This window comes from Puma concolor, chromosome B2, assembly GCF_028749965.1.
Source record: "Puma concolor isolate L17-30 chromosome B2, mPumCon1.1.hap2, whole genome shotgun sequence".
Taxonomy (NCBI): domain Eukaryota; kingdom Metazoa; phylum Chordata; class Mammalia; order Carnivora; family Felidae; genus Puma; species Puma concolor.
Window position 1 is genome coordinate 53,666,716 of NC_141671.1, and position 27,554 is coordinate 53,694,269.

Here is a 27,554-nt window from a genome sequence, read left to right on the forward strand (position 1 = left end):
AAACAAGTCACTGACAGTGTTTATCTATAAATATAGCAGATGGTGTGGGACCGAGGTTGGTTATTAACTCTGCCGACTTTAATTTCATGGTTATAAAACATTGTAAACCTCACTGTTTATAAAAGGCAGAAGAGAATCTCCAATGGGCTTCAGTAGCCAAGAAACCCTCTGTAACATTAATCTCTCTAACTGATATTCGGTATCCTCCTAGGGGGCAATATTTAAGATTGTGGAGTGATTGCTAGACACATTAAAAATTTCACTGGGATCATTAGCTAACATTTCTGTCATTGATCTATTATAACTTTGTTAATGAGTTCCATGTGAGTGAAATTTAGTGAATGAGACGATTCTTTCTAAATTTTGCTAGGTGAATGTTTAACAATCACTTTAGGAAGATATATTTAAAAGGTAGCCTAATTTGTCAAAATAGTGACCTTTTTTCTTATGCAAAGATGAATCATTGTACCTAACTAGACCAAATGTACTTAGGGATAGAATTTCATAAAGGAAAATATAGCATCATTCACATAATTATCCAATGTACATTATATACGTTTACATTCGAACCATGAATCTGCCTCAAAATGCTATAGAATTAAAACATTTTTAAATGTTTACAACATCACAAAATGCCATAGATTTTTTTCTTCTTCTTTTTTTCTTTTTCTTTTCTTTTTTCTTTTAGAGAGAAAGAGAGCATGAGTGGGGGAAAGGGGCAGAGGGGCAGAGAAAGAGAATCTTAAACAGGCTCCACACCCAGCATGGAGTCTGACACGGGGCTATCTCAGGACCCGTGAATTATGACCTGAGCTGAAATCAAGAGTTGGACACTCAACCAACTGAGCCACCATAGAATTTTTTTTAAAGTAAAACTACTCTTCATATTCTGAATTGATTTGAATTAAACTTTTAATATAAGTTGTTTCACTAAAATTTGTAAGATAAATTTGATTAAGATTCATCCAAAAAAAGAAACCACTAGTATAAAAATTGTATTTGAAATAGCTCAATTTTTCTATTCTAACTTTAGTGAACAACAAAAAGTATTTTATAACCAAAAAATTGAAAAAAAATTGCACAATCTACCTTTATTACTTTTACATTTAGAAGAGTAATGTAAACCGATTGCATTACAGATTTTTCAGTTCCTAAGAAAGACTTCTAGAAATATATAATAATCCAATATGTAAATAAGAGATTTAAAAATCTTGAGCTAAAATATTTTCACTGCATTAGAGTTTAGACTTCTTGAAAATAGGTTTTCTAATAAAAAAAAAAAAACCTCACTTTTCTACCTCTTATGTTTGGCTCCTTCTCTTGGCCCCACCCTGAGACCTTTGTTACTGATCTGAAGTCTGTCTTCTGTGCTTTCTGGTGATTATTCCTAACATAGACCTCAAATGTTGGCTTCCAAGCAGTTGGCTGCTGAACAGCAGCAACGCCAGGTGGAGAGAGGATGGAATGGGACTAATGGTAATATGTCTTCTCATCTCCCTTCCTACTCAAACCCTATTGTCACTCATTGTCATCAGATGTATTTCCACTATGTGATGCACTCATTTCTACAAACAGCAGTCTACTCATACTTAGTGTTCCAGTTCTCAAAGTACATGAAACAATCAGAGAGGACAGCAAATCCTGTCTCAAGAGGAAGATTTATCTCATGAGATCCTCCACCTTTTTGAAAGACTCAATCTTTTACCTGAATCTTCATCATCAAAGAAATTGGTTATTGGGCTATTGGTATGTTTGACATTCATATTTGCATTGAATTGAGTCAAAGCTAGGAGTGATTTCACTTCAAATTATCAGTGAAAGGCACCTAAAATGAACCTGTTAATTAATTTTAAGGATCACACATTTTTCTCTTGTGAATTGTGAAGTAAGTTAGAAATGCATTTAGCAAAATACTCCCATGAAGACTACGGCCATAGAGCAGCCAGGAGTTTCCCCTAAGGGTAACAAAAAATAGGTAGCAACAATAGAAATTGAAGGAATTTAAAAGAGACATAATAGTGAAATAAGTAAAGTTGGATCTTGAAGTCTGAGTGGAGGGGTGAACAGAGTGATTGTAGTTTAGAAAGTCTATTGGAATTCATAAATACAGTGAGTCTTAGGGAGAACTGATATTGTTAAAATCACATTAAAACAACAATTCTTGTAAAAAAAGGAATCTTTTATTTATCATAATGGGTAGCCTAAACTTGCTGCTTTTTCCCCCTAGTCTTTGTATAAAGTGCAATGAACTGTCATAAAGTGTAATCCACTTTTCTAATTATCATTTGGAAAAAAAAAAGACAAAACAGTTTCTGTAAAGAAATGATCTGATTAAAAGGTAGAAAAAAGAGGTGTTAAAATGTAAGGAAAGTGCTCCCACTTTTATCTTTATCAGATTTTATTAAGATAGTGTGATAAATAAATTGCTGCTCTGTAATACAATATAAAGCAAATTGCAACCCATGGAGAAAAAGTAATGTGAAACATTTAAATACTGTAATCTCATTTTCATTATTCTCTTTCAGATTACCCGACCCTGTCTAATGTCAAAGGCATTGCATTGCATAAAAGAAAACATGCGAAGGAAATAACTCTAAGTGGATTTCATTCCCCCTTCAATGGTCAGTTAAAAAAATCTATCCTCTATTTTTACTATTTATTCTCACTAAAAATCCGTTAATTTTTTTTTTTTAAATCTTGTGTTTCTAGGAGAAGTAATCTATGCTGTCATGTGCATGACAGTCACCTGTGGAATCCTTCTCCTGGTTATGCTTAAACTGAGGTAACTGGATACAACTCAGAAGGGAAGGGCTGGAACAGAATCAGCCTAGTTAAAGCACATTTCACAATGGCAGACTTTACAAAGGGCCTGAGAATGAAAGCTTCTCTGTTAAGACATACTAAATCATTTTTTAATGTGGGATAGGTCCATGGAAATGTTACTCTAAGTCTTCACATGCAAGAGAAATGTGATCAGGGAGAATTTTTTTATGTTGCATTTTACAAGCACATGTGCATTGTTCCCCCCAATTAAACTGTTATCAATCTTTCCCCTGGTTTTCCTACAAAATCCGAGTTGAACTTTGCTGCATTCCTTATTCAAATCATTTGCAGAATTGATCAGCTAACAGCACGGAGCTGTTGTGTGCTTCACACAGTTTATATTTACCTGAAGATTTCCTCTTCCCTCTAATTTCTTATGTGCAAAAAAACTTTGTTCATGTTTTAATATGCAATTATTAAAAGAGAGATTTAATGAGGCCTCCCAAGGACCCTTAGAAAGACTTATTACTATTTCCTGACATTCATTCACTCTTTCCAAATCTTTTTCCTTGGCTGCCCTTGTTGCTGGAATGCGGTAATGTTCCAGCGGCCATGCGAGACTTAACATTAGCGATATATCAATCTCTAGATTTCTAAATGTCCAAGGTCTAAATTTTTCCACTTATTTAACATTGACAAATAGGTATAAATGGTGTCCATCTGCTTACCTTTCATTTAAGAAAACTCGTATTTATAAATCAATGATGTTCATTTGCTTATTCATTATACATGTGTGTATAGTTGCATACAATTTGAGTATCATGTAATGAAGAAATATATGTCTGTTTGCATATATGAATATATATCATGTACACACACACACACACACACACACACGTAAAATACTTATCAGTACGATGAGGCCTAGCAAAGAGCACCGCCAATAGACATTTCTCTGATGACATTCACAGAGGAGGACTCTGTAAACTACCCAGTGCGTGCATACGTGTTGCTCCTTCAGAAAACTGGCGCTGTTGAGGCCTTGACAACCAGGCAGATAAAATCAAAGACTTAAATGAGGAGGTGTAGGGCAGTACCAAGAGCTCAGGCATAGGAGTCTATGTTCTGACTAAAGATATTCAAATGTATTTATTTTGAAATGTAATATCCACTTGTTGGATACCATTCCACTGAACCATTAACTTGGAGCTTACCAACACCAGTACCCAAACGCATTGTTTTTCTCCAAGGCTTTAAAAGCTGTATTTGTATGAGAAGATGTTTCTTGGGTTCCAAGATACAGTTTAAAGGCCAAATAATTAGAATCATTTTCTAAGGGGGAAAATGACATTGGGATTTATTAAACTTAACTTTATTTGGTTTAAAATATTTGAGAGCACTGTTCAGTTACTGGGCCTACCTAGACATTCCATCACAGACATATTGTTCAGAGAGGCACAGATGGTTTTCTAGCCTAGCAAAAATCTTATCTTAATTGTTCTGAATCTTTATTTCTTAGGCAAACATAATGTGTAAAGTTAATATCTACCACACAGGGCAGTCAGTTTTTACAGATTACCGTTGTGCCATAAATAAATAAGGTGTTGCCTATTGAAATTCCCTGTGTGTCAGCTGGAAGTTCATTTCCTTTCTCATTTGCATAGAAAGGCCTCTCCCTTCATTGCATGAGACTGTGGATGTTTTAGACAAAAATCTTGAATTTACTGTAATGTGTATTTTAAGGCAAATCGTTCATACTCTTAAGTATACCACATTTAGTTACAAATTATTTTCTTTTTTTTTTTTTTAATTTTTTTTTCAACGTTTATTTATTTTTGGGACAGAGAGAGACAGAGCATGAACGGGGGAGGGGCAGAGAGAGAGAGAGACACAGAATCGGAAACAGGCTCCAGGCTCTGAGCCATCAGCCCAGAGCCCGACGCGGGGCTCGAACTCACGGACCGCGAGATCGTGACCTGGCTGAAGTCGGACGCTTAACCGACTGCGCCACCCAGGCGCCCCCAAATTATTTTCTATACAATTTAAAATTGATCCTTAACCCTCAATCTGAATGATCCAGAAAGTAAATGATCTAGGTTAAGTAAATGACAAAATTATACGCTGTCATGAAAAGAACAAAGCAAACAAAAGCATCAGTAACAACAAAGCTCATGTTACCCTACATCTGGAGATGACTGGTGCTTCATTAATAAAAGAAGGCTGATAGCCACTTCAGACATTGTTCCCTCTCTTAGTGGTCAGTCAGGTTTAATCCATGTGAATACCTTCTACAACACAGCTTAGCATTTTTACATTTGTTTCATGTTATGCAAAATTAAAACAACCCTCAGTCTTCAGAGAAATTTGCAGAGAAACCAATAACTTAAATTTTAATATTTAAAACTTAAAAATTAAATAAAGATAAATAATTGGAAACTTAAATGTAATTTAAAAGATTCTTTAAAAAAATGATTTCTTGGCAATCACAGTTAAATGCATGATGCTTCTTAGAAAGACCATAAGATATTTGACTATTGGGACTTTACATTCAGAAACTTGATTATGTTTTTCTCTCTGGGCATAGAATCCATCCAAAACTAAGCACACAGAAGCACATTTGTAAAAATCATGAGAATGGCATGTTGTTAACTTTTACTTTTACTTTTATATAGAACTTCCAGAATATCAAGTCAAACAAGAGATCATTCACCAGTCCAAATACTGGAGGAATTATGATTCATTAAGAGTCACGGATCATTAACAATCACTTTCTTTACAGGAAGTCTTTGTACCAGTCAACAGAATATCCTATCTGCCATCAATAAGGAAAATGTGAAGATGGATCTGATGATATTAGATCGTTAGTATAATAATATAAGAAATGGTAATATGGCATGGTGTTAGATTTACTTTTGTCTTAAGAAGATATTCGAGTAAAAATATCTGGTGGTATCTTTTATGACATTGGTAGAAAATTTAAGTCTCCCTTGAAGGCAAAATGTGTTATCCCAAGTTACAGTCTGCATGATTTGTTTCATGGTAAATTTGAATCCATGTAATAGTAATTAGTTGCATCAAAATATGACATATTACGGTTAGCAGGGTTTTTTTTCTGATCAATTTTACAAATTCCCTTTGGCTTGCCAAAAGTAAAATGCTAATAGATATATCCAGTATAATTTGTTATTTGTGTATTCTTACTAAGTTTCACATCACACATCATGGTATCTTTGTTTTTTGTAACTTAAATACTGTAGAATTTTGCTTTTGTAACTTGGTATCTTTATTTCATACAAAAATGTAGAACAACACATTGCCTGAAAAAAATCAATATGCATTTTAATAATGACATACTTCATTTGTGAATTTAATTTTTTCTATGTTAATTACTATGAACTTCTTTGGTAACAAAGTAATACTATAATTGTATATTCTATATTGTTACTTTTGGCCAGATTTGGCAGCAGAGTGCAATTGTGATTAGAAAATTGTGAACAAGTTGTTTGTTAGTTTAGTTTTTGGTATATATATGCTTTTCAACTCTCTGCAATCACATTAATACCCACTGCTATGAATGAATAGGAGGTTTCATTATCCACAGTGGTACAGAGACACAAATATTCAATAATCTGAGAATATTAATAAATAGTGATATATTCACACTTAAAGGTTGAATATCTTCTGTTTCGTCTCATATCTATTGCTATGTTTCTATTGTTTACTATGCTTCAGATTAAATAGTCTATATTAAATTAAATTTGAAGTTACCATTTGGCTGTCATTACTCAAAGTAACTGAAAAAGCTATCCTTTATCTTTTAAAACAGGGAAGAATGATTTGGTGAGTCACAAATCTCCCTCAAGGAGTTCTACATATTGAAGAGTCTTTGAGCTCTCTACGTTATGTGAAGAGAATGTAGACACTTCTTTCTCCAATCCCTGCCATTTAACATGGGCTTGCTAATGTCCTGGAAACAGAAACTGTTTCTGGAAAACTGAGGAAAGAAGTCAAGTTGCTTTTAGAAATATGTTCATGTACAGCAGAGAAGGTGAGGACAGTGTGAAATAGATGATGCCCTTATAAAACAGAATCTTGTCTCCTAGACCAGCAAGAATGAACAGGCCATTGGGGGTAGAGTTGCAGAAGCAGGAATCCACATGCAGCATTTGGAGAACTTTAAAGAATCAGCTGTCTCTTGACAGGGAGTCCAAATTGAGAAAATATGGAACATAAAACTGACAAACACCATGACTGAGACACAAAAGGTACTTAAACATGTGGCTCAGAAGTCAAGATACCATAAATGTGGCTTTCCGGCCCCTTCAGAGCATGGCCCACAAGCCACCCCCATCTTTCATTCTTCTGTTCTTTAGAAAGCCTTTCGTCACAGCCTTTCCCTACTCTGTAGTTAGGTACTCCTGCTCAGTGCTTCCCCATCTTAGGCTACTATATCTTACTGCAATTTATTTTTCATCATTGTTTTTCTTAGTAAATTGTAAACATGCTGATTGAATCTGTTGGTTCATCTCTGATATCCCTTGCTTTACACATTTAATAAAAACTGTTTAATGAATGAATTGGAAAGCTATAAAGTGCCACAAAATAGTTTGAAACAAGGGAGTGACATCCAATATATGAATGAGAAGAGGCAGGCAGGCAGAAATGGAAATGATGGACTGAAGATGGCGAACACTGATGTCAGTGTGCTAAAAATGCACTGCAGTGTTGAGCTAGGAAATATTGAAAACCCTGGGCGCCTGGGTGGCTCAGTCGGTTGAATGTCAGACTTTGGCTCAGGTCATGATCTCCTGGTTCATGAGTTCAAGCCCCAAGTCAGAACCTGGAGCCTGTTTTGGATTCTGTGTCTCCCTCTCTCTCTCTGCCCCTCCCCCCCCACATACGCTGTCTCTCTCTCTAAAAAAAACAACCATTAAAAACTTAAAAAATATTGAAAACTTGCATTAACCCATATGTTCAACACATATTTACTGAACATGTACTATATACCAGCATTGTACTAGGCACTGGAGATAGAGTTCTGAACAAAGTCTTCTTGGAAATTTGAAAAACATACAAATAAAGACAGTAGTTTGTAAAGGTGCTATATACAACTAAGAAATGATAAGCTGAAGGAAAAACAAATGACAGGCTCAGGTGTCAGTAAAGTGATGTTAAAGGGAAGTAGCAGTGACGGGAGAGAGCAGCATGTGCATAAATGTTTCATAAATAGAATGGATAGCAAGTCGGGATGAAATGTTTGCGAGAAGAATGTTGTAGAGATCATGGTAGGAACAGAGATTAAGAGTAGCCTTCTGGTTTGTTGTGCCATTGGGTAAACTATGGCACTCTCTAGAAAATCAGTTCACATAGGGGGAAGATGAACTTGGAATGGGAAAAGGCAGTATGGCAGCTACCTTCAGATCTGTTCTTCCCTTTGTTCCCCTTGTATATACTCCAGGAGGCTGACCTGTATGAAATATAGGTTCTCTTGTCCTCCAGCCTCCAGTTGGGTTCAGACAATAGTGAGAAGATGGGAGGAGATATTCCCCTGAATCCCTCCATAAAGGCCTACCTTGGGCTGGCTGCCTCCCTTGACAGAATGTCACAGTTTCTATCAGTGTGGCGTATTCTATATGAATCTCTCCTTCTGTGTTCCAGAAACATTTCCTTTTCCCTTCAGCATTAGCAGTATTAATGAGTAACTCAGCTGTTACTAGTCTTGAGTTCCTGAGTTACAGCATTACCCCTCCTGGTGTTCTGGTGTTCTACAACTACCTACACCTGTGTAAAGACTCCCTCAATCAAATACTTTTAGAGTCTTCCAGTTTTAGATAACTTGAACTTTATATTAATTTGAGGATACTATTTGTTTCCTTTTGGATCCCGAATTATCCTGGTAATTAGGGGATATCCAAGTGGAGGTATCTAGTAGCCAACCAGAAAATATGTCTGTAGGACTGAGATCTGAGCTAGTTCCATTGACTTTAGAGTTTTCTAGGATCTTCCTTACATACCTCTCTCCCCAGATGAGAAAACAAGTTTACCACCAGATGGTGCCTGTGATTTCTGGAAAAAAAAATTGGGAGAAGAGTTGCCAAACCACAGACTTCTCAGAAAAATTCAAACCTTGATGAAATTCCCTCTACTAGTCTGGCTATTTCAGTTGTAAGTTTTTGTGCCTCTAGCTCCTTCTGCATAATTTACCCACAGCCTCTTTTTCTCCCCAGAAGTGTTTGCATAAAATCCTACAGGCACAAGGAGTCAGCAGGGTGGCATCAGCTGAAACTCAGCAAGGTCAATCAGAAAGGCTTGCTGGGAAGGGATTTAAGGCGGAAGGAAGGAGTTTGTAGTTGTTGTAAAGGTGGGGTCACATCTATTCCTACTTCTGATTTCTCTGTGAGAGTTCTGGAAACTTCTTGTGGGACTTATTGAAACGTGCATCCCTTTAGTTACCACGTACAGTGAAATGAAGATAATTTAAAGAGTAAGTGAAGGTTTCTTTTTACTTTTTTTAGAACAATCAAAATTGTGAGCTCTATAGCTAAAGAATAAAATCTAAGGAACCGATGGTCGTAATGATGGTACCACTGCTTTAAAGGCATGCCAGCTTAGCATGTACATTTGGTGCATAACCACTAGTATTTTTACATGTCCTTGTCTAGTATTTCACACTTTGCTCCTCTTTAAAACTTTGAGATGAGTACTTGGCTGTAATCATTTACTACACTTGGGTTTCACAAGTTACTCCCTCAGTGCTGTTTTCGGACTTGAGTGTTCATTCAGACCACACTGGTTGCACCCAGAAACTTATTGTTGTAGAACGGATGTTTCCAAAGCTTTTCTTCACAAATGAGTGTCAGTAAAGGTATTCTCCTTAATCGGGGATTTATAACACAGATACTTACTATCTTTGTTGTACAGAAAGAAGGCAAATAGGCCTTTAAAATAGCAATTTAAAGTTTTAGTTAGACAAGATTGTCAAATTTATTTTTAGACAAAGCCATAAAACTTCATGAAACTGTGGAATTTCTCCAGCTAGTGCATACAATTATGTCAATTTGTCTATTAACCTATGAAAGATGTAACTGTCCATTTTGAGCATAATAGCCTATTTGCTATCTGCATATAACTTGAATTTTACCAGAGACAGCAGGGACAATTAGGTAAAATATTTTATAAATCTTTTATGTCTAGGTAAAAAAAACACAATTATAAATACAAAACAGCCATCTTTAAGGTACAGTTCTTCATTTGCAAGCCTAGGGTTTGCTGTGGACATATGTTTACAGTACTAATTAAGGAGTTTTTAATTTCTCATTTAGTATTTTGTGTGTGCTTTCATGAAGTCATTTTCTGTTTTCTTAAAAATACTTGATTTCCTTTATGCAATGGTTTAATATTTTTAACACAAAGATCATTGTTTTATTTCCTATGGATAGAAGTTCTTAAAAAGACAAGGGTTGAGGAGGATGCATTTTCATGATTATTAAAACAATATTTTCAAAAAATATGAGGAAAAAGAAAATGGATGCATATGTACTTAGGATGGCTAAATAATATACTTTGAGACTTTACTGAATTGTCTATTATGTTGTATAATTGGTTTTCCAGAAAGATAAGGTGAGTATATTTTTATTGAAAGTTTATGTTATATATATATTTTTTTTTTTCTTCTTTTTTGAGACAGCGAGTATGCATGTGCATACATGAGCAGGGGAGGGGCAGAGGGTGAAGGAATCAGTCTTAAGTTTCATGCCCAAGCGTGGAGCTCTACACGAGGCTTGATTTCACCACCTTGAGATCATGACCTGATCCAAAATCAAAAGTCAGATGCTTAACCAGCTGAACCATCCAGGTGCCCCAACATTTATTATATTCAATATTGTGAAACAAACACAATTGCTGCCCTTGTTCCCAGAAATCCTAATTTAGAGAGTTCTTGAAGGTAATGTGCCTCCTAAAAATAGCAGAAGTTATTATTAGGGCATTGTAAACATAAGCAAAGAAATAGTTATAAACACAAAAGTAGAATTAGTCCTCAAGGAAGTATCCATACACATCAACGATCTATGATGAATAAAGTAACTTAATTTCGGTTTTGGTAGAATTGTAAGTCATTGAGATCTGGAAATGATGTTATTGACTTGGTGGAGACAGAAGCCCAATGATAGTGGAGTGAAGAGAAATAAGTGAGAATATGAAGACAACGAATATAGACCAGTGTTAGAAGTTTTGCTCCTAAAGATAGAATTATAACAGAGGTGTATATGTGGAGTTTGTGTTAGTGTGAGGGCATCAACTGCTAACTAAGAGGAATAGATGGGAGAAGGAAGAGACATTTTAAACTGATAATTTTGGAATGGATAAATTCATTATGGAAATATTCTAGAGGAAACATTTCTAAGCTAATCTTGGTTCAAATCTTTGTTGGCCCTTGTTTGGGTCAAATTACTGAACTTCTGAAGTTTTGCTTCCCTCAACTTTGAAATAAGATTAATAGAATTTATCTTACAAGGTTTTGAAAGGAATAAAAATTATGTTTATATCCTGCCTGGCATGTGCTAAGAAGTGTATGTGGGCTTTCTACTATATAATTACTTAGAATCACCTGGGATATTTTTGGTCATAAAATATGTATTTCAAAGTTGGGTGATTTTTTGCCATCAACTAATCGGGTATGAAGAGCTGAATTTTACCACAGTTGAATTTTTGCAGATAAGTTCAATGAAGGGAAGAAGGGGAAGGGAACTTAATTAAAAAATAATTGAATCATTTTGGCAATGACTAAGACCCGAAACAGGTTATAGACAGGGTCATATCTCTGTGGTCTCAGTGGGGATGAATAGTTGTTGGGTGCACTGTTGGTACAAGAGAGACAGAAAAATGATACCTGAATCAATTTCACAAGTTAGTTAATAGAACCGTGAGGGTGTCAGCCTGAGTTGAAGGGGACATTAACGAAAAGGTCTTAAAATGAAGCTAACAAGGACTAAAATGTCAGGTGTTAGGTATGTTACCATCACCAAAGAACAGCACTGCGGGGTGGGGTGGGGTGGGGGGGGGGGAGAGTGATCCAGGCCCTTGAGTCTTTGTGAGTGACAGGGAATTAAGAGAATATAAATGATAAAGACTCAGTATAGTACCTTGACGGATCAGTTAATGGGTAACTAAATTTGATCATCCTCTCTGCAAAGATTTGGGGTATTTTGAAACAGCAACAAGGAGAAACATTTTGGAAGCAGAAAGGGAATGAAGAAGAATGTAAAACCCAACCTCTAGTTCCAGAATTATGTGAGTTGTGGAAGAAAACTCCCTAAAATCAAGAGGATGCCATTCATAGGCAATAGTTACATTGACCCAATGCTATGATTCTTAAATTCAGTTCTCATGGATGACTTGTGAAATATGGCTTTCTGGGCTCCATCCCTGGGTTTCTATTTAACTGATCTGGGATGAGGTGAGAATTTGCATTTCTTACAGGTTCCTAGGTTATGCTGCCACTTCTGGTCTGAAGGTCACACTTTGAGAAACACTGATACAGTGGCTCTCAACCCTGTATTCTCACTTGGGAGACATTTAGACTTAGTCAATATCCGTGTTCCTTCCCTCTGGATTTAATTGATGTGACATAGTCCAGAGAATAAATATGAGTTTCTATCATGATTCTAATATCCAGCCCATGATTTAGAATCATTGGAGAGCAAGGAGGAAGTAACAGGTGGAAACGAAAGATACAAGATGAGTTCGTTGAGGACTGACTCTGATTCCTGAAACCCAGTAGAAGGATATGGAAGACCAGGAAGGAATGAAAGGTGGCATCCTAATAGGAAAGGATCAGAGTGAAGGAATAAGGAAGCACAAAACAATGGATGATCTCGGCAGCTAGGCCTTGAATAGCATGTGAAACTGTCCTGGAAATTATGAAGCACAAAGAGAATGAAGATGGTGTAGTGACCTCTTGAAGCCTGAAATGTGGCCATTGGCAAAACTCAAGGGGACTGCTCTTGGCCCTAGCTGGAGAGATTATTATATACATAAAATATTCTTTCCCAGTGTTGAGAAGAAAAGTTATCAAGGGAATAGGAGAAACAGGCAGTGTCCCAAGCCTCTGAACACTGTGATCTTGTATGTGTTGAGCAATTACTGCTGTGTTTTATTATTCCTAGCACTAAAAGGCAATCCAGAAAAGAGAAAGAGATAAACAATGATCTGACTCCCTGCTGCCCTATAGTAGGATACAATGAATTTTTTCACCTGAAAAAACAACAAAGTATTTGTATGCTTACTTCACCAAGCATTTATGAAATCTGTGACTACAGGAGAAAACTTGTTCTTCTGATCCACTGATAATACGCATAGGAAACGTTAAAGTTTTAGATAAAATAGAAACCTAAGTCCTATTTGCATCATCTCTTGTTGAGACTAAGGTCTTAGCCCTTTTTAACTCAAATACGTGCTTGTCCCTCCAATCTGTCAATGTTATTCCCTGCTTCTCCATCTATTACTTAAAATGTCTAAATGGATTCTCCTAGCTTTTAGGCTATAGAGTAAATTTCTTAACATAGCCCTAAAGCAATAATTAACAGAACTTAGTGGTGGAAAGACTATGCATTGGTATAGCCACTATTGAAAACAGTATGGAGTTTCCTCAAGAAATGGAACACTATCTACCATATAATGCAGAAATCACACTTCGGGGTATATATCCAAAGGAAATAAAATCAGAATCTTGAAGATGTATCTGCACTTGTATGTTAATTGCAGTACATTAGCCAATACATGGAAACGGTGTAAAGTGTTCATCTATGGATGATTGGATAAAGAAGATATACATACATATATACACATGTGCAATGGGATATTCAGCCATGAGAAGGAAGGAAATCCTGCCATTTGCAGCAGCATAGATGGAACTTGAGGGCATGATGCTAAGTGAAATAAGTCAATGACAAACTCTGCATAGTATTATATGTGGAATCTAAAAGAGCTAAACTCCTAGAAACAGTATAATGGTGGCTTCCAGAGACTAAAGTCTAGAGGAAATGAAGAAAGGTTGGTCAAAGAGTAAAAACCTCCATTTATAAGACGAATGAGTTCTCGAGATGTACAGCATGGTGATTATCATTACCAATACTGTATTAGTATTTATAATTATAGTTGACCTATAATTTCAGATGTACAACATAGTGATTCAACAATTACATATTAATCATATAAGCATGGGTTAATTTCTGGGCTGTGTATTCTGTTCCACTGATCTAGGGGTCCATTTTTCTGCCAGCACCATACTATTTTGATTACCATAACTTTGTAGTGTAGCCTGAAATTGACTGTGATATCTCCAGGTTTGTTCTTAACATTGCTTTGACTATTCAACATCTTTGGTGTTTCCATATAAATTTTAGGATTATTTGTTTTAGTCATGTAAAAATACTATTGGTATTTTGAGAGGGATTGTATTGACTCTATAAATTGTGAACAATACAGGGGCGCCTGGGTGGCTCAGTTGGTTAAGCGTCCAACTTCGGCTCAGGTCACGATCTCGCGGCTTGTGAGTTCGAGCCCCGCATCGGGCTCTGTGCTGACAGCTCAGAGCCTGGAGCCTGTTTCAGATTCTGTGTCTCCCTCTCTATCTGACCCTCCCCCGTTCATGCTCTGACTCTCTCTGTCTCAAAAATAAATAAACATTAAAAAAATTTTTTTTAAATTGTGAACAATACAGACATTTTAACACTTCTGTTGCAACCCATGAGCATGATCTATCTTTCCATTTATTGTTGTCCTCTTAAGTTTCCTTCATCATGATCTTATAGTTTCCATATTATAGATCTTTCACCTTTTGGTTAAATTTATTCCTTGGTATTTTATTCTTTTTGATGGAATTATAAATAAGTTTTTTTTTTTAATTTCTCTGTCTAGTAGTTTGTTAGTAGTGTTTAGAAATGCAACAGGTTTCTATTTTTTTGGTTGCTGTATCCTATAATTTTACTGAATTCATTTATTGGTTTTTAACAGCTTTTGCTACAGTCTTTAGAATTTTCTCTCCATATGTTGTCATCTGCAAATAGTGACGGTTTTATTACTTTACCAATTTGTATGCATTTTGTTTCTGTGTCCAATTGCTATGACTAGGATTTCTAGTACTGTGCTGAATAAAAGTGGTAAGAGAGGCATCTTTGTGTTTTTTTCTGATCTTGGAAAGATTACAACTTTTCACCATTGAGTATATTAGCTGTAAGTTGGTCCTATGTGGCCTTTATTATGTTGAGGTATGTTCTCTTATACCCATCTTGAGAGTTTTTATCATGAATAGTTATCAAATTTTGTCAAACACTTTTTCTGCATCTGTTGAGATCATCATAAGGTTTTTAACTATTATTTTGTTAGTGTGGTGTATCATGTTGATTGATGTGCAGATACTGATCGATCTAGCTTCCCCAGCATAAACCCCACTGGACTGTGATGAATTGTATTTTTAATGTATTGTTTAATGAGGTTGAAGATTTTTATCTGTTAATCAGTGATATTGGCCTGTATTTTTTGTTTTGTTTTTTTTGGTTGTTTGTTTTTTGGTAGTGTCTTTATCTGGTTTTGGTATCAGGTTAATGCTGGTCTTGTAAAATGAATTTGGGAACTTTGCTGCCTCTAATTTTTTGGAACAGTTTGAGAAGGATAGATACTAACTCTTCTTTAAATGTGTGGAAAATTTTATCCATGAAGCTGTCTGGTCCTGGACCTTTATTTCTATAGGGAGTTTTGATATTACTGATTCAATTTTGTGACTACTAATTGGTCTGCTCAGATTTTATTCTGATTCAGTCTTGGAAGATTGTATGTTTCTAGTCTTGTACACTGTCCAAATTCTTGGCGTGTGTGTGTGTGTGTGTATAAAAATCTTAAAATCCTTTGTATTTATTTGGTGTCAGTTGTGATTTCTCTTTTCTAATTTTGAGTAATCTTTTTCTTCTGGCTAAAGTTTTATTGTGTCATTAATCTTCTCAACCTAAGCTTTCAAAGAATCATATCTTAGTCTCATGATCTTTTCTAATTGTTTTTGTCTCTTTCTCATTTTTTGCTGCTATAATCTTCATTTCCTTCCTTCTAACTTTTGGCTGTTTTTGTTCCTCTAGCTCCCTTGTGTGCAAGATTAGGTTGTTTGATACTTTTATTTCTTGCGGTAAGTAAGTATCCCTCTACACTAACTCTTAGAACTGTTTTTGCTGTATAAAGATTTCTGAACTATTTTTTTTTTTCCATCTTTGCCTCCAGGTATTTTTATTTTTTACTTTTCCTTTTAGGTTTCTTCATTGACCTATTGGTTATTTAGTAGCCTACGGTTTAGCCTCCACTTGTTCGTGGGTTTTTTTTTTTCTAGTTTTCTTTTTAAACTGACAGCTAGTTTCATGCCATTGTTGTCAGAAAAGATGTTTAATATGATAAGTTTAATCATCCCATTGAGACTCATTTTGTGACTTACCATGTAATGTGTCTTGGAGAATGTTCCATGTGTACTTGAAGAGTGTGCATTTTGTTTTGGTATGGAATGTTCTGTATCTATTAAGTCCTTCTGATGTGTCATTCAGAGCTGCTATACCCTTACTAACTTCTGTTTGATACAGCTGTTGATGTGAGTGGTAGTATTAAATCCCCGTCATATTGTATTATTGCCAACATCTCCCTTGATGTCAATGTTTGCTTTATGTAATTGGTGCTTTTATGTTGGGTGAACAGATACTTAAAATTGTTTTACCTTTTTTTTTGATGGATCCTTTCATCATTGTGTAATGCCCTTCTTTGGCTTTTGCTACAGTCTTTATGTTTTTGTTTTTTTAATCAATTTATGTGAATTCCAGTTAGTTAACATACAGTGTAATACTGGTTTCAGGAGTAGACCCCTCAGTGATTCATCACTTACATATAATACCCAGTATTCATCCCAACAAGTGCCCTCCTTAATGCCCATCACCCATTTAGACCACACTCCCCTTTAGTGTTGTTTAGAGTTGTGCCACACTCTTTTTTTTTTTTTTAATTTTTTTTTTTTTTAACATTTATTTATTTTTGGGACAGAGAGAGACAGAGCATGACCGGGGGAGGGGCAGAGAGAGAGGGAGACACAGAATTGGAAACAGTGTGCCACACTCTTAAGTGTTGTGCTTGGATTCCTGTCTCCAGTGTTTGTGGATCTATTATAGGCTTTTGTTTTTTGGTTACCATAAGGTTCATATGTAATACCCTATGTATACTAGTCTCTATTAACTTGATGGTTGTGTAAATTTTAACACATTGTAAAAGCTCTACATTTTTACCCTCCTCTGCAGTTTATGTACATGATGTCATATTTTACATCTTTTTATTTTGACACTTTTCACTAATTTTTGTAGATAGAATTGATTTTATTACTTGTATCCTTTAACCTTCATACCCAATTTATAAATGCTTGATCTACTACCTGTACTGCATGCTTGCTTTTACCAGTGGAATTTTTTTCTTTTCCAAATTTTCTTAAGCTATGGCCCTTTTCACTTAAGTTCTCTTAATACTTCAGACCAGTTTAGTGGTTATGAACTCTTAACTTTCATTTGGGCAACTCTTCATCATCCCTTCTATTCTGAAGGATATCCTTGCCAAGTAGAGTACTCCGGTTATGGGATTTATTCCTTTTTTTTTTTTTTTTTTCCTTTTTAACTCTTTGAATATATCATGCCACTCCCTTCTGGCCTAAATAGTTTCTGATGAAAAACTACCTGATAGTGTTATGGGGTTGCCTTGTATCTAACTGGTTGCTTTTCTTCTTTCTTTTCTTCTTTCTTTTCTTCTTTCTTTTCTTCTTTCTTTTCTTCTCTTTCTTTTCTTCTCTCTTTCTTTTCTTCTCTCTTTCTTTTCTTCTCTCTTTCTTTTCTTCTCTCTTTCTTTTCTTCTTTCTTCTCTTTTCTTCTCTTTCTTTTCTTCTCTTTCTTTCTTTTCTTCTCTTTTCTTCTCTTTCTTTTCTTTCTCTTTTACTCTCTTTTCTTTCTCTTTTCCTTTCTTTCTTTTCCTTTCTTTTCCTTTCTTTCTTTTCCTTTCTTTTCCTTTCTCTCTTTTCCTTTCTCTCTTTTCCTTTCTCTTTTCCTTTCTCTCTTTTCCTTTCTCTCTTTTCCTTTCTCTCTTTTCCTTTCTCTCTTTTCCTTTCTCTTTCTTCTCCTTTCTCTTTCTTCTCCTTTCTCTTTCTTCTCCTTTCTCTTTCTTCTCCTTTCTCTTTCTTCTCCTTTCTCTTTCTTCTCCTTTCTCTTTCTTCTCCTTTCTCTTTCTTCTCCTTTCTCTTTCTTCTCCTTTCTCTTTCTTCTCCTTTCTCTTTCTTCTTTGCTTTTCTTTTTTTTTTTTTTTTCCAACGTTTATTTATTTTTGGGACAGAGAGAGACAGAGCACGAACGGGGGAGGGGCAGAGAGAGAGGGAGACACAGAATCGGAAACAGGCTCCAGGCTCCGAGCCATCAGCCCAGAGCCTGACGCGGGGCTGGAACTCCCTGACCGTGAGATCGTGACCTGGCTGAAGTCGGACGCTCAACCGACTGCGCCACCCAGGCGCCCCATGCTTTTCTTTTTTTTTTTTTAATGTTTATTTATTTACTGGAAGAGAGAGAGAGAGACCTAGAGTGCTTGCAGAAGAGCACAAGCAGGGGAGGGGCAGAGAGAGGGAGAGAATCCCAAGCAGGCTCCATGCTGTCAACACAGAGCCCCATGTAGCGCTCAATCTCATGAACCATGAGATGGTGACCTGAGCCCAAATCAAAGGTCAGCTGCCCCTGCTTGCTTTTCTTTTGCCAGTGTGTGTGTGTGTGTGTGTGTGTGTGTGTGTGTGTGTGTGAATTGATTGGGTCCTACCTGTTGAGTTTGGGGTGCTTTCTGGACATGATGTCTGTTTCTTTCCCCAGGGTAGGGAATCTTTCAGCCTTTTTTTTTTTAAGTTTATTTTTTTGGGAGAGACCAAGACAGTGCAAATAGTGAAGGGCAGAGAGATAGAGCTAGAGAGAGAGAATTCCAAGCAAGCTCTGTTTTGCCTGTGGGGAACCTGATGTGGGGTTCAAACCCATGACTGTGAGATGAGGAGCAGAAATGGCAAGTCCAAGGCTTAACCTACTGAGTCAACTAGGCACCCCTCAGCTATTTCTTAAACAAGTTTTCTGTACCTTTTTGTCTTATCTCCTTCTGGGACTTCTGTAACACAAATGTTAGTATGCTTGAGGTTGTCACAGAAGTCTCTGAAACTCTTTTTTTTTTTTTCTTCCTGCTTGTTGTTGAGCTTGGGTGCTTTCTACTATGTCTTCCATATCACTGATGCATTCTTCAGTTTCTAATATGTTGTTTGCCTCTAGTATGGTTTACATTTCAGTTCCTGTATTCTTTAGCTTTGTTTCTTTTTCATACTTTCTATGTTGAATTTCTCAGTGAATTCATCTACTCTTCCCTCAAGATAGGTGAGCATCTTTAGGACTATTACTTGAAACTCTTTATCAAGTGAAGTGCTTATCTCCTTTATTTAGCTCTTTTTTCTGGGGTTTTGTTTTGTTTGGATCGCAATTCTTTGTTGCCTCATGTTGTTTGACCCTGTGTTTTTTACTATATATTAGATGGCTGTATCTCCTGGCCTTAGGTAGAAGGCATCATGTAAGGTCCAGTAATGCAATCCCCCCCAGTCACCCAAACCAGGTGCTCCATATGTAGTCCCTGTGTGGGCTGCGTGTGACCTCTTGTCGTGAGGCTGTGACTGCCATGGCCATCAGCCTGGCTGACTGTAAAAGCCAGCTGTGACTGCCATTGGTGCATTGTTGAGCAGAGCTTGTCTGGCTGCAGCCTTTGTGGGTGTGCTGGTGGGTGGGGATAGGTCCCCACCTCTCCTCCACTAGGCAGGAATATTCCAAATGGTTCAGGGGGAGGGTGGTGCTGGTCGTACTGATTGCTGCTGGTCAAGTGTGGTGGGGCAGTACTAGCTCTAGGGCATGCTGGCCCCAACTGAGTCTACCTGCTGAGTATGGCAGAGAAGGAGCTGCTTTAGAGGATCACTTTCTGGTGAAGGTGGGTTGGACAGAGTGGAACCTCAGAGGAATACCTGGGCTAGGCAGGCATTGCTACCAACATGGATGGTGTCAGAACTGGCTGTCTTAAGTGTCAAGTTAGCTAGGCTAAAAGAGGGCAAGAAAAAAAATTACCTGACAGCACCTCTGTTATCAGAGAAGGCTCCTGCAGATCCCTGACCCTCCAGTACACATCTTAAAATTGTCAGTGATTCTTCATGGATACCCCCACGCACTGCTCAAACTGCTGTTTCCATGCTGGGTCTCAGGCCAAGTGATCTAGCATAGTGCCCTTTAATAACAGATTTGTTTTCCTGCAGCCCTCTGGCTCTCCTAGAGCTAAGTCCCACTGACTTTTTTCAAAGCCATAAGTTGAGGGTTTATTTTCCCAATGAAGGTCCTCAAGGCAGTTGTTGCCTGATTGAGGGCTCAACTGCCTTGTTTCTCATGGAGTGCCTCCATGCCTGTGATACCCTGGTGTGTCAGTAATCCACAAGTAGGGGTTTGGTTCTTAATTGTACCTCTTATCCTTGTACCCATCTTGATGTGACTTTGTGGCCTTTTCTTTATTCCCTTTTAGCTATTGAAAATGTGCTCTGCCAGTCTTAGGTCATTTTTACAAACACTTAGGTTACATATAGTTTTTCTTTTTTTTCAGTGTGTCCCTGAGAGATGAGCTCAGGATTCTCTTTCTTCACCACCTTGCTCTCTCTATCCCAACATCATAACAATAAGACAATTTCTCACCGCACACGCACACGCACACACACTCACACTCACACACAAAAGGTGGTAATGATGCAACGTGATGGAGGTGTTAACTAGCCCTAATGGTAGCAGTCATTTATCAATAAAGAAGTGTATGCTATCATCACAATGTAGACCTTAAACTTACACAATATTAAGTCAATTATATCTTGGTAAAGCTGGGGGGAAAATGGTGATTTTAATCACATCCACAAATAGATTCTATGTGTTTAAGTCTGAATTATTTAGTAAAAAAGAAAGAGATAACTACTAAATAACTTTTCTGTATAAATATGAAGAGAAGTGGTGAAGATAACTAGTTTTTGGTTATGGCTCCTCCAAACATAGGGCCTAAGCAATAAGATATAATCATTAATCTGACTGCTTAATGTGAGACACATTCAGACAGGCAGCTTGCTTATTTGAAAGCTGGGCCAGTTTTCATTCCCTAGAGAGTCTCAGCCTCCCTGCATTCTCCGGAGGGGCAAAATGGTTCTCTATTCTCTCTGCCTGTTGTTATATTATGCAGTATTTTATTGGAATTAACTTCCTTGAGTCATGGCTTACTTCCTGCTGGAGTTTCAGTGACATGTTGGTTTGGCAATATAATTAATGTATGCCTTTCCTGAGGGAAAAACAGTAAGATCTCTTAAACTGGCATTTTCCACAAACGTACACGGGTGTTAACATTGTTCCTCATTTCTGGGTCGCCTGGGTGGCTCAGTCGGTTAAGCATCCAACTTCAGCTCAGGTTATGATCTTACAGTTCATGAGTTCTAGATCTGTGTCGGGCTCTGTGCTGACAGCTCAGAGCCTGGAGCCTGCTTCGGATTCTGTGTCTCCCTTTCTCTCTGCCCCTCCCCTGCTCACGCTCTGTCTCTGTCTCAAAAATAAATAAACAGTAAAAAAAAATTTTTTTTAAATCGTTCCTCATTTCTTCCCTGGTACCAAGCCCATGGTAAATTCCACCGTGGATGAAGTGGGGTGGTCATTGAGAGAGGGGGAAGTAGTGGTTAAGAAGGGGTCAGGAAAGGATACCAAAGTGGAACCTTCTGCTTCTGCCTTTCTGTTCCCCTCATGAAAATGTCTATTTAATGCGAACTTTTCTTGCACCATATTCTCCCTATGTTTTATGCTATGACTGTTAGTACAGCCCTATTACTCAAATGTAAGTTAATAAAATTGAAAAAACCCTGCTCTCTCAACAAAGCCTGGCTTTCCATGCTATTGTTACTTCATGTGTTTGAAAAGGTTAGATTTTGAGCTCAAATTGAACAAGGACTTCTTTAGTCTAAGACTGTACCCTTAGTCTTAGGAACAATGAATATTTTTGCTTCATTCATTGTAGAGTTGTAGAGAATCAGATTTCAAGGGAAATGAAGGAAAAAAAATGTGATGGTTTAAGATTTTTCCATTATGTTCCTATTACATGCAGTGGTTCATCTAAAAGCTAGAGTTAATATAGGAAAGAGAAATAAGGACAAGGGAAAATAAGAGTAGATGAGAGCAAGTGAGAAGAGAAAAGGTGGGGTGCAGGCAGTGGGGGACTAGGCCCTGCCACCATCTCCTTCCATTTCACAATCTTACCTCTACTTCAGGTAGTAAACAAGAGTGCCTGTTCTAGTAGGGAGCACCCCTAGGACTTTGGTGGTTGTAGTTGCCTCAATGTTTTGCAGGTAACTATAATCATCATAGCCACAGGTCAGAGAAGAAGAACAAAAATCACCTAATCTCCTCACACTGGATTTAATTTGTTAGTCACATACATACGTACATACACATAGTTTTTTTAAGTGTGAAAATCCATGTGACATGGTTCATATTTCCGAACTAGTTTGATTGCCCTTAGTGACTGGCTTATTTTTATTTAAAGGACACCAAATCTAGTATTTAAATGTTTGCTTGTATAATGTGGCTGATGGAAAGTTGAGTTTAATTTGTGTGTTACATTGACAAAGTATCCCTGATTATACAGACTTTGATAATTTCACGCCTTCATTATTATTAGTTGTAATAGTAATAAGTACACCAAACAGAATAGGTTAGGTTACTCTATAGGATCAAGCAGCCACAAAATGTCAGTGGATCACAATAACAAAGGTTTATTTGTTCGTCACACTACAAATTGAGTACAATTAAGTTCTAACTGTGCTCTGTTGCTTTCACCGGGAGATCCAGGCTGATAAAGCAGCTTCTCCCCAGAACGCTACCAGAGGGAAATGAGAAATCATGACAAAGTACATCTGGGGTCCTAAAACTTTGATCTGAAATAACACCTGTCCTCTCTGCTCATATTTCATTGGCCAAAGCAAATAAGGCTCTGTGAATCAGTGAGGCAAGGAGGTACAGTGTTGATACAGAGAAGCCCAGGACATATTTGGGGATAGTAAGTCCGTCAAAATAAGTAGCATTTAAGTAATTATTCAGCACCCAGAATTTTTCTAAGACTGGCATATATAATACTCATCAGAGTTCTGTTGGGTACATACTAGATGAGAATATTGAGTTTGGAGAGTACAAAATGTCTTCAGGTTTACAAAATTGATAGTGGACTGAATTGGGATTGGAACTGGATTTGTTTCTGTCTCCAAACCCAGTCTCTATTTTTTTTTTTTTTTTATTTTACTGAATATGTTTTCAGAAGTTTTTCTGGGAAGAAAGGGGTTGAAATTTAAACCTCAGCTGATGAGTCGCTGAATGGTCCATATTACCACTCAAGTGTTAAGAAAATCCAATTTGATGGTAATTAGTTTTCCTCTAAACCTGTGTGAGGAATCAACTGCCAATAGGCCAAAGTACCTTCAAATGAGCCAATGATTTTCTCTCATTAGTAACTAATTAACCTGCAGCTTGGGGGCACTTGTCAGTAGGTATTCAGAAAAAACAATAAAATGAGAGGTCAACTAGGGTAGCTGGAAAAGGTCAAACCAGATTTCTGAAATATAAACATAGTGTACATGATAATGTATATGTGACAACCAAAGGTAGTATTAAAATCAAATCAATAAATTGTCTTTGTATTTTTTAAGATCCCTCATTTTATGTATGAAAACAGAATGGTAGTGAGCCATGGGCTTCCTGGTCTAACCAATCACTGACCACAGTGCTTAAAAACATTTTTCGGTTGTTAGAATAGGTAGCTTTATAATTTTCTGGATGCCATTTTCTTTCACATACAAAATTTCTCTTGGTTCCCATTGTCCCACTCCAATGTAATTTCTTAAGGCACCCCTGAAAGTATATGAAGCCAACATAGTGAATAATTATTGAGATCCAATTACATACCCATGCTTGTGGTGAACCTGGATGTGGGGGAAAAAAAAAAAAAAAAAAAAAAAAAAAACCCTTCCCCCTTGGAGCCTAAAGTCAAGTAGGATGACTTAATGTGCAAAGGTGTTGGTGTAATTAATTTAATACCAATCACAGCAGCATTAAAGCATTTTGACAACACATTGCATTTGCACTCTTTACTGGCTGTCCGGAATTAAATAGGAAAGTAACAAGAAAATCCATTCAATTCAACTTTAGTATTAAGTTGTGGACTGAATAATTGGATTTCTTCTGAAATTCGTATTTTAAAATCCTACCCACACCTCCATGTGATGGCATTGGGAGGTGGGCCTTCAGAAGGACTTGATGTCATCAGGGTGGAGCTCTCAGGAATGGGATTGGTGTCCTCATAAGAAAGACCCAAAGGAATCTCTAGTTTTTCTTTCTCCGTGTGAGGATGATAAGAAGTCGGCAGTTTACAAACCTGGGAGAGAGATCTCACCAAACCTAACCATCCTGGAACTCTGATCTCACTTTCAGCCCCCAAAACCATGAGAAATGAATTCGGATTTAAGCTATCCAGTCCATGGTACTTTGTTATAGCTACCCAAAGTAATTAAGACCTACTATGATTTAACTTACACTACTTAAAAGACAGGTATTTGTTAGACTTGATTATTATTTATGCCTAGACAGTTATATAGCAAAGATTTGGAAATAGATACATCAGATTTGAAAATTTATGCATTTAATCTTAGCATTTTTGAAGGCTTAATATTTTCTCATGAAGTTAAAATTATATTTAATACTTAAATTTTGAATGTTGACCTAAAATTTCAACTATAATTGTAGGTAAACACAAATGTTGCAAAGTATCTTGTGTTAATTAAAATTTGTTAACTGAATTACGTTACTAATAGACTCCTTTTGTTGTCTGTGAAAATGGTACCATACATTTAATCTTACTGTAATAAAAAGCCTTACGTTTTCTGGTTTCTAGAATATATGACCATATATTCTCATCCTTGAATATCTTGAAGCACCCTCGAAGCTTAGCATAAAAGTAACAGGCCCTCAAACAGGTGGGTAACATAATCTTCGTTTTCCTAATGTATAACAGAATCTAAATTGCATCTTGCCTTCATTTGAAACCCAACCATTTGGTTATGGTAAACTGTCTTGATGGGAAGTTTATCTTAAGACTTATGTAATCTCTGCCCCTTGTGTATCATGATATTTGGGGAATATATTTTCTGGGGATAACATATGGTGGAACAATCTTTGAGGTTACCTGTTGTGACCCTGAGTTTGCATTATGGGGGAAATATGCTTCCAATTAAAATTGTCCTATGGGGATGCTATTCTTTATGAATTCAGGGTGAAGAATAGCTAAGGAGTCTGGTCTGTGTCTGACAGCTGGTGCAAAGCACCTTGAATCAATAAAAGTCTTATTAATTCCATTCTAAGTACTTGCTATTGGTTCACATGGACATGATTCTACAAAGAACTGTAGATTTGAAAACTTCTAATACAGGTTATTGTTGAGAACAATGCCAACATTCCTGAAAAAAAGGCCTACATACTGACAAAAACAGCATCAAGTAAATACCTACATATCAGCAGTTTGTAGTCACTGTTTTAAGTGCTTTGAGGGTTACAAAGAAGTTGAAAGACATAATTAATTCTTTAATTGATACTTCTAGAAAACAAGACCCAGAACTTTAAGGCTATGTAGATTAGGGTTTATAGAAATTCCTCTCAAGTACATGAATTAACTTTTTGTTGAAAAGGATCCAACCATTTATGAATGATCTCCTAGGTTGCCCCATGCATAATGCTAAACCTATTACACATTCTGCAGAGTCAAATAAAACTTAATTATAGGAAGATTTATTTTTCCTTACTGTTCTCCACGCTTTCACGTTGTTCCATATTTAGTTTATTATCCAGTTCAAAACAGGAAAACACAAAGTCATGTTGATTCTCCACTTAGACTTCATTATGCATCTCTAGTCTGTCACTATACCCCCATTGATTTTTGTGGAACATATTCTACTATTTTATCATCTCAGATATGAGTGTCCAGATAAAAAAGAAAAAAATTTCTCTTAATGTAGATACTACAGCTCCTCACCTTCAGTAGAAAATCAAATTTATGGTCAGTGATTTGGAAGGAGTTGAACATTCATTCCTTTTTCCCCCTTACAAGAATCTCAAGATGATTTTATAAAAGATCTGGTTCTCATTCTTAAGGTTCCTTAACAGCCAGTCAATAGGAGGAAAGATCTATCTTCTTCATACTTGCTTAGTCATAAGGAATTGGGTGGTGGTTGAGAAACATTTATTGAAATGATATGATATGGCAAAATTCTTAAGTAATTCAGTAATCTGGGGGTGCCTGGGTGGCTCAGTTGGTTAAGTGTCTGACTTTGGCTTAGGTCATGGTCTCATCGTTTGTGGGTTCCAGTCACATGTCGGGCTCTGCTCTGACAGCTCAGAGCCTGGAGCCTGCTTTAGATGGTCTCCCTCTCTCTCTGCCCTTCCTCCTGTTTGTGCTCTGTTTCTCTGTCTCAAAAATAAACATTTAAAAAAAATTAGTAATCTTAAAATTTCTCTTTTTACTGAACCACTAGATAGGTGCAGAGTGATTACTGTGTTAAGCACTGAGCACATGGTTTTAGAAGAGCTTTGAGGCTGTAAACATAATTTCCAAGCATCTGCGCAACTGAATTCCTTGTGTTTTTTATGAGCTCTTTATTAACCAGCTCATGTCCACACATCCATATTCCCCCATTTTTCCCTGTGCTTTAGCTGCACTAGACGCCTTTGAGTTTCCCATATGCACCCTACCCCTTCCTTGCAAAGGGTTTTAACACATAATGTCCCTTTCACATGCAATGGTCTTTCCTATCTTAATATTTTTTAGACTTCATCTCACGAACCATGCCATGTAGATGGACACATTTGACAAGGTCATACCTTCTACTATATGAGGTTGGAAAAAGATAAATTTCTTCCTAATAGCACTTATTACAAGTATAATTGTCATTTGATGTGATTTTGATTTCCCCCTATTAGGCAGTTCTATAAGGAACCATGGATGATTTGACTCATAGTTACATCTCTAGCACATTGTACAACATGGCCCCTATTTGACCTGGTTGACAGTTGCTTTCCCAGGATCCAGTCTCACTTCTGTACATAGAATTACGATTTTGTTTAGGGTAGCAGTATGTCCAAATGAAATGCTTGAATTCCCTGACTCTTCAACAACTAAGTATAGTGATGACACATTTCTGGCCAATGACAATGGTAAAGCTATAGTTTTCCAGATAAAGAGGCAGATGTAGCAAGAACGCTAATGCCCCCTTTGCTGACCTTGAATGTGAATGTAAAGATTGGAGCTATAGAAGTTATTTTGAGACCAGAGGAAACCAGCATAAAGATGAAAAATAACATATTTTCAGCATGGTGAAGCAGAAAGATACCATTACAGTATCGTGATCACTTATACAGATGGGATGGGCTTTTACCCAAATTGGTTCAAATATTGAGACTGATGCTACTACATACACCAAGAAGATACGAAGAGATATATTCCTCATATCTTGAATCTTTCCGATAAGATTAAGGAAGATATCCAAGCAGATATAAAAATGGCTTGTGCAGACACAGGGGATGATTGGCCCTGGATTTTGTGGCTAGGAGGTAGAGTCAAGG

The 27,554-nt window shown here is 36.9% G+C and overlaps 2 protein-coding genes across 4 annotated transcripts in view; one reads left to right on the forward strand and one right to left on the reverse strand.

Moving 5' to 3' along the window:
- The window catches only part of GFRAL (GDNF family receptor alpha like), a 61,154-nt gene extending 54,634 nt beyond the window's left edge, over positions 1–6,520 (forward strand). For 2 of the 3 annotated variants that reach the window (XM_086707091.1, XM_086707092.1), the window contains 3 exons: positions 2,526–2,621; positions 2,710–2,782; positions 5,543–6,520. In XM_086707091.1, the coding sequence (XP_086563217.1) occupies positions 2,526–2,621; positions 2,710–2,782; positions 5,543–5,588 (215 nt within the window). In that variant the 3' untranslated portion in view covers positions 5,589–6,520. Of the gene's footprint in view, positions 1–2,525; positions 2,622–2,709; positions 2,783–5,435; positions 5,500–5,542 lie in introns of those variants that run through there. The other variant, XM_086707093.1, reaches the window with a different exon arrangement.
- HMGCLL1 (3-hydroxy-3-methylglutaryl-CoA lyase like 1) overlaps positions 1–27,554 on the reverse strand; it is a 296,847-nt gene that overhangs the window by 65,739 nt on the left and 203,554 nt on the right. The window lies entirely within an intron of this gene.